General features: G+C 38.0%; 1 protein-coding gene across 1 annotated transcript; it reads left to right on the top strand.

Annotated features, from left to right (window-relative positions):
• The first annotated feature begins 530 nt into the window (after positions 1 to 530).
• LOC114540594 lies at positions 531 to 7,577 on the top strand. The gene is made up of 4 exons (XM_028560718.1): positions 531 to 619; positions 2,232 to 4,602; positions 6,150 to 6,400; positions 7,464 to 7,577. The coding sequence occupies exons 2-4, from the start codon at positions 2,253 to 2,255 to the stop codon at positions 7,575 to 7,577; spliced, it is 2,715 nt and encodes a 904-aa protein (XP_028416519.1). The 5' UTR covers positions 531 to 619; positions 2,232 to 2,252.
• Positions 7,578 to 8,146: the final 569 nt, after the last annotated feature.

Raw genomic sequence — 8,146 nt, 5'->3', positions numbered from 1 at the left:
ACTAGCGCTTTGAATAGAACTTCATGTTTTAACAATGATCCTGTTTTTTCATTCTGACCAACTAGATTCTTATACAAGTCTCAGCTTATTCTGCTATCAAATTGTTCCTTTTCTTCTGCGGAGGCGTTCAACCAAGAAATTATAGTCTGTTTATATTACAATAACACAAGTCTTTGAAAAGCCTAAAAAAGCTAAAAGTATATATCTGCTTTGAAATGAATAGCTTTTGCAAAGAAATCCTGCAAATTGGAAGCAATAAAACGACTCGATTGACAACTATCACACGAAGTAAGCTTTAGGTCGACAAATTAAATAACCACGCCACAGCGCTCTGGCGTCGTATTAAAAGTTTCAAACCGGCTCTGTTAGATATCTTAAGTTTTCTCATCTCACGCATTGTTGGTTTCTAAAGCCACGTATTAACTTGCTGGACAATTACTAACCAGACCATCGTGTTTAACAAATAAGCTGTCAAGTAACTTTATCTTAAGTTGTGTGGAATTACATCATGATGTGGTTTCTTTTAGAAATAAGAACTTTTATCGTGTGAAGAAAAATATCTTATTCAAGTTGTCATCTTTAATGATCGTTTATGGTGGTTCGTTTAATCAAGTCGAAGGTAGGAAAGTAAGAAATTGTTAAAGGCTGTTGGTATTTAAAGAGAAGATGTAATATGTGAATTGAAAGAATCTTTGCAATACTTCATCTCGCTATATATAGTCCAATACGAGATGAAATCAGTAGAATGGAATATTTACAAAAAGCATTCGACGACGCAACTTCGCATCCCTCTTCCCTGGCTGAAATTATAAAGCTATGCACATACCCAAGCTCAATAAATAACCAGCAGGATAGAATAAAGTGATGGGTTTTTTTTATCCCCAAGAATTGTGTACATTTCTGAGCATCTGTCAGTACATTTCTCACTAAATTCTGTAGAATATATATAGACGCTGTAATTGAATTGTTGCCTCAAGATTTAAAAAGTATAAATTACAGTCACTTCAAAAGATTATAAATTGTTGCCCGACACAGTGTTGTATCATTCTGTTAAGACGTTACTTTAAACAATGTCGCAAATTGCGTTACTTTTATTTCCCCACCTGCCTATGACAGATGATGTTGGTAGTTAAAAAATGGCGTGTTTTATTTGGTATTTGAATCGGATTTGAGTGAGTGTCAGCCTGGAATATTCTTTGAACATGAGTGAGCAAATGATACGAAGTCAGTTCACGTGTTTCTAGCAATCACAAAGCCAGCACATATAGTGAACAATCAATTCATTGAGATTAGTGTGTCGATTTCTGAGTTGGGTCAGTGTGACCAGATCTGGTATATTTTTTACCACATCCGGACGGATGCATAGACATGCAGCCCCACTTGATTTTAATAATTACCACATTTAGAGGCAAGCCCCGTAAGTGAGATACATTTTTTCGTATATTGAGACCGCGGGCTGGCCCGTTTGGCGAGTTTACGTTTTAAGTTTTGTATTCCAGCAAACAATCAATTACTTGATGCTCTACCATATCCGCCTGCCATTTAAAGTTCTTTCGTTTGGGTTTTTGGACTGTATTCACTTTTTCGGCGACTACTGAAGACACAGAAGCTTCACAGGTTTCGGCCGTTTTGAAAAACCACATGAAAACGTACATGATGCGCATGTGTACATTACGTATTTTCATCCTGGCAACCGGACCAGTCCGCTTGCGTGTGCTGACATGGAGAAAATCTTTATCTCGGTAAGCGAGATCTCGCTTGTTCAAAGCCGCTCGCTTGTTGGCCATATAAACGCAAAACATTTTTTCTATAAAATCTACAATGTAATGAGATCCCGCTTACACTGGTGATAAGGCTAGCCCGGTCTCCATATAAACAGCCCCTTAGACCGGTCAAACTAGATTGAAAGCAAAAAAAATCAATGCCATTTCTTGACTAAAAGTTTTGACCCCACGACCACGTGTTTTTTTACGAAATCATTTCCACAAAGGGAATCCTTTGGTATAAACTTAGTTTAAGTTCCATCCGATTGTCTATGCACGATGATCAGATAATGTGGTTGTATATATGAAGAATATTATCAAGTTAAAGATGAGAAAAATCATGATCAATTCAGTAATATGAATTTCTATTTGATTATCTAAGATATATAGCCTAATTAAATTTCACCTAATTCTCTTTCTGGGTGTGCCCTATATAAATAAAAAAACTATTGTGAAATTTTGTTACAGTAATTAACCCTGCCCAATGCCATGGCTTCTGTTGATCTGCAAGAAAAGGCAAATTTTACAAGACTCAGTAGACTTTTGGTTGACAAAGGAACTGAGGCTTTGAGAAATACATTTGATACCATCCATCCACCTGCCAGTCTACCTGGAGTACTAACTGCAAACAAAACATCTCTTCAAAAGTTAAAACCTCGAAATATTAATAATTCCCAATGGGATTTACTGTTTCCTCCGTCTGGCAACCCGCCAGATTCCAAAACCTTTGATGTCACATTACTTACAGTTCTATTCCGGAACATTTGTGGTTTTCCATCAACAGGATGGAGTGTAATGCCTCCGGATACTGATAGGTCAACGCAAGCGAATGTCACAAGAATCAAGTGTTACAGAAATGAAGTCTACGCACATGTAATTACAACTCGAGTTGACAATTCAAAATTTGAGTCTTTATGGAAGAAAATCTCCCAGGCGATAGTAAAATTGGACGTTTCACAGAGTGATGTCGACGACTTAAAAAAATGTCCTCTTGGGCCTGAAGAAGTAGTGTATGTGCAAAAGCTTAAAGATTGGGAACTGCACGAAGATGAGTGTATTAAATTGCTTAAAGCAATTGAAGCTGGTGTGAATAATGTAACACAAGTCGCTGAAGAGACGCGCGATGCAGTAAATGAAACGCACGATGCAGTAAATGAAACGCGCGATGCAGTAAATGAAACGCACGATGCAGTAAATGAAACGCGCGATGCAGTAAATGAAACGCGCGATGCAGTAAATGAAACGCACGATGCAGTAAATGAAACGTGCGATGTAGTAAATGAAACGCGCGATGCAGTATATGAAATTCGCCAGTCATTGGCCAAGCGTACGCTATCAATACCCGGGGACACATATCCTCAACAAAAATCCCGCGCGGAAAGTGATGAAGATTTATTGCGAAAACTTGCTAAGCATAATTTTAAGGGTAAAATTAAAAAAAAAGTGAATTTTTTCCTTCCTGGAACAAGAGAGTGGTTGTTAGAGAAAGTTAACGAGTGGTTTCAAAAGTGTGACAGCGATTCGAGAATAAAGTTAATAACAGCTGGACCAGGATTTGGTAAAAGCGTTTTTGCCGCTAAAATCTGTGAAGATTTTAAGAAGAATGGAACACTGGCTGCTTGTCACTTTTGTGATTTCAGTGATTCAAACTTAAGAGATCCTATGATGATGCTGCAGTCTCTCGCAAGTCAGATGTGTGAGAATGTCCCTGGTTTTAAAGAGATGCTTCTTGATCAGTTAAAGCGACCTTATCAAGTCCAAAACCTCAAAGATGCCTTCCAAATATATTTGCAAAATCCCTTAGATGAATTGGAAATAAAAGAGCCACGTTTAATCGTGATCGATGGCTTGGATGAAAGTGCAGCAGATAATAAGAATGAAATTACGCATTTGATTGCTGAATATTTTCCTGATCTTCCCGAGTACATCAAAATCTTGGTGACGAGCAGGCCAGAGATTTCCGTTGCTGATCTAAGACTAAGAGATGATCAAAAGACAGACATTTCCAATGTTCATGACAACAATAACTGGGATCTGGAACTTTATTTTAAAGAATGTTTTCCAAGTTTAGTCGGCAGGGAAGTGGATGGAAGTGAGATCAGCGATGATTTCTATAAGGATCATCCATATCTATCATCTCATTACCGCTTTTGGCAAATTAAAACTGTTAGTTTACTTTCCATTTTTGTTGCCAAATGCCAGGGCTCATTTCTCTATGCATATCACTTTCAATCTGGGCTAAGGGCTCGCTATGATCTTGAGAAGATAACAAATAATGACGTCATGGAGTTTCTCCCAGAAGGTCTCCATTCTGTTTACGAACGATATTTTAAACGCCTTGAAGACGAGCTTAACGATATAAAACACGAAAAGTTCGATGTCTTGAATATTTTGGCAATGCTGGTTGCTTCCGAAGAAGATCTTCCCCTCACTTTCGTCGCTCAGGCTTTTGGTTTAGCTCCAGATTGTCGCGAAACGAAAGACATCATCAGCAAAATTAATGAAACCGTATCATGTTTGTTGTACGTTTCAGATGACATGTTAACCGTTTTTCACAAATCCGTTATTGATTGGCTTCTAGCAAAGGGCTACAAAGATCACCAGTATACTGTCAAGGTCGATGATGGACATAAATTGCTTTGGATTTTATGCGAAAAGGTTTTTAAAGAAATTAAAGATGAAGGTGTTCGCTCAGGACTTGAGGTGAACTTTACTAATGACGTAAAATATGCTCTGAAACATGGTTTAAAACATCTAGAAAAATGTGAAATGGAAGAAGGTGTCTTCTGGTCAGTTGATTTTATTACCGTCTGTTATATGTTAACTGTAATCGATTCTGGTGATTTGCAGCATTTCTGGTTCACATTACTCCAAAGTTCCTGGATGAAAAATGAAGATTTACGCGCCCGCATTTCGTACCATGTCATTGAATTCGAGTCTTTTGATAATGCCCTGATACCGATAAGGCTATACAAAATTCAAAACAATTTCTTTCGACAGTATTTTCACAATGGTATTCACAAGCGGTTCTTACCCATCCTCCAGAAGGTTATTTCAGCGATGATGAAAAGAAAATCGCGGAGACGCTACTATCAAACGTTTCACCTTTTGTCGAGTCGAATTCTTCCGAAGTTTCGGTTTTGCCACGAGCAGTCTGGGCATGCAGTGGCTCTGCTTTTAATAAAAGGTTTGCTTTATCTAACGATTTGAAAAGTGTAGCATTTGTAATGAATAATTTTATCCATGTGCTATCCCTACCAACTTTAGTTGAAATTATGAGTTATTCAACAAAATTGAAAACAATTCCATGCTGCACATTTTCTCCAGACGATTCGCTCATATTATTTGGAAAACTGGAAACGGCGTTTAACATTGCTGGAAGAAAGGAAGTTTCATTTTTCCCTGGAAATGAAGAGACGTTCCTGTCCTGTGCATTTTCCCCCAACGGCAAAAGACTGGTGACTAGCGACGGTTCAAACACTATTAAACTATGGGACGTTGCTAAACAAAAAATGCTGTCGTCGCTTTGTCCTGGATTTCCTGTTAGTCGGTGTTCTTTTAGCATCACAGGGTTATTTATTATTGCAAATTTAGAATCTTCATCTTATCCGGGTTATTCGTTTTGTGTTTGGAACGCCATCACATTGCAAAGAAGTGATAAGCGAAAATTATCTCACGTGGAAAGGGAGAAACCAGATGTGTTAAAGAGCAGGAAATGTGAACGATGTTTTCAGCGAGGATTTGAGCAACCAAATTTTAAACAATTAGAAATAATAAGGTCAAATGACGAAGATTGTGGAAAAAGTTGTATAATTTTGCGGCCGTGGATCTGCAAAGGTGTGGAGTCTATTTTTTCTTCGGAAGAATTTTGTTATTCGAGTGTCACAGAAAGTATTCCTTTGACTGCAATTGTCGCTTGGAACTATCTTGTTGCTGATCCTCACTTTTCTTTCCGTGCAATCAAAATACCAACTTTAGAAAATAATCTGTGGCTCTATTCAGATAGGAAAAAACTAATTGTCTTTAAGACATTAGCTCCTAAACAAGTGCAATCCTGTCCGTCACAGCCAACGAAAGTTTATTCGAGTTCGTTTTCTCCTGACGGCTCTCGACTTGCATCCTGCAACTCAGATGGATATATCAACGTATGGAATGTCTATACCAGCCAAGTTGAACAACGTTTCAAGAGCAGTCAATGCTGGTCAATGTTTTTATGCTGGTGGTCGGAAGATTACTTGTTTGTGATTAGTGAATTTAACAGGATTCCCAAATTAACGCGATACCCGGTAGATGACAATTTAGAGATCGTGTTTACTCACAGTCAGCACGTGGCGCTAGACGACTTGTCTGATTTCAGTCATTCTAAGCTGATTGGTTTTTCTGAAGGCTTTTTCAGCATGGGTCTCGAAAGAAACGAACCTGTGAAAGTTCTTGATGTCAGAGATGTTGATGGTCCTGTAATGGTCAATTTGCCTGGAATTGAGTCTGAGATGAAAGTGGAAATTTCGCCTGGTGGTGCCTTTATCTCTGGTTGTAATGAGAATAAATGTTATATTTGGAAAAGAAATACCGAAAAACCAACTTCATATGAAGTCTTTTATTACTATGAAGTAAGCGATGAATTCCAATCAGTCGCAGTAAGTTTCAGTAATGACTCCCAAGTCGCAGTAGTCATGGAATTTCGTGATGATAAGAGTCATATAATTGATCTGGACACTGGTGATTCTCAAAATATAATGTCTAATTTCAATTTTTATCATGATTTCACCAGGTCATTTTGTATTCACAAGAGAGGAATTGTATTAACTTTATCTAATGGCCGGATAATATTTTTTGACATGGACTCTGGCGCGATTCTCGACCATTCCTATCAACGATACTTGAAGGCTTATAGGTCAATCCAAAGAATTAAACTTTCCCCAAAAGAGACCATGCTGGCTTTTCCTGACTACAAAGGCGATATGGTGTTTCTTCGACTGTCTATTCCACCAAATCCTTTCTTGGACGATATTAAGCGACGGGCAGTTGCTAAGTTGGACGATATTAGACAACGAGAACTTCCTTCGTTGGACGATATTTAGCGAGATTCAGTAGTGAATCCTTTCTTTAACCCGAATAAATTCGTCTCGCGGAAAAGGTTTTTAGGAAAATTTTCACAAAGCTGTATATTTTCTTAAATGTTTGTTTCCTCGCAAGTTGTTTATACCCATTAAATGAGGATGTCTTTATTCTTAAAAATAACTGAAATGAACCCGTTCACACGAGGACGAAAACCAATAGTAGAAGACTTAGTAGATAAAGACTTTGTTATGAACGACGGATGTTTTGGAATTGATTTTTCAGCTTTGATATTTTATAAGGATTTAGTGAACAATAACATGAAAAACTATCATCAAGAACATTGTTTTCGGGCAGCGGCTAGACTTTGGTTGGAGCTGGTCTAGAATGGAGAAGTAAGACACCTCCTTCCCTCCGTTTGTCTGGGAGTTCACCTTGGGCAAGTGATAGCACTCCCTTGCCTCCCTAACTGGGGTTACAGTTTGTTAAACAAAACAAAGATGATATCTTGAACACATCTGCAAGAAACAAGTCTTTAAACATTGTCATGCACTGATGCCAATGGTGTTGTTCTAGATGTTAATTATAAGGCTGATGCAGTGATGGTGGTGATAGTTCTCATCTATGATGGTGTTGTTTAAGATGTTTATTATGGTAGTTACAGTCATGTTGGTAGTGATAGTTCTCATCTATGATGGTGGTGATGGTGCTGGTCTCTACGATGGTCACGAAAAAGAAGGTCACGAAACAACATAACAATATGTCTTAGGCGTGTTTCAAAAGTCGTGTTTTGGTTTTTAATGCGTTTGACACTTGAGAAGCACGATGTTTAAAACAGGCCTTAAAAAGACCTTGTAGCGTATCTCATTCTTTCCTGTGCACTCACATAATCACTTTGAAACAAAGAAATACGTTATGGTTCGCTACGATACGGTTAAAGAGGAAAACTGGCCTTGGCTCCATTTAAGCACAATACCGGGTTCACTTGTCACAGATATCTTTGTTTGCCTTTTAGGGGAAGTGGTTAGTAGGCTTGTAGCAAATGCTTACTATAGTTTGATAGATTTAGTATATTTATTTCGATATCTGACATTGAATTGTTTTGCTGCCTTTTAAAAGCGGCAAAATTTGACCCACCCCGAAAAGAATCCGGCAAAGTGTGAAATGGGGCCTTGTAGAAAGTGGCTGGCGCACACAAGTACATATCTGCCAGCATTATTGTAATTTGTATAGATTTGTAATTTTGTAAATCGTTAACGGCCGTTTTATTACATATTTCACTCAGTTGCTGAATTTTATCAAGTGAACTACTATCAAGTGTTGAA

Source organism: Dendronephthya gigantea, unplaced genomic scaffold (genome assembly GCF_004324835.1).
Source record: "Dendronephthya gigantea isolate DGI-Jeju-01 unplaced genomic scaffold, DenGig_1.0 000242F, whole genome shotgun sequence".
In the NCBI taxonomy this organism is placed as follows: domain Eukaryota; kingdom Metazoa; phylum Cnidaria; class Anthozoa; order Malacalcyonacea; family Nephtheidae; genus Dendronephthya; species Dendronephthya gigantea.
Note: the sequence above shows the minus strand (reverse complement) of the source record. Positions and strands in the feature narration are given on the sequence as shown.

Coding starts and splice junctions, on each gene's coding strand:
- LOC114540594 (XM_028560718.1), top strand. CDS start 2,253: ATGGCTTCTGTTGATCTGCAAGAAAAGGCAAATTTTACAAGACTCAGT. Junction 4,603..6,149: donor GTTAACTGTAATCGATTCTG/GTGATTTGCAGC, acceptor GTTTTTCTGAAG/GCTTTTTCAGCATGGGTCTC. Junction 6,401..7,463: donor ATGAATTCCAATCAGTCGCA/GTAAGTTTCAGT, acceptor GTGTTGTTTAAG/ATGTTTATTATGGTAGTTAC.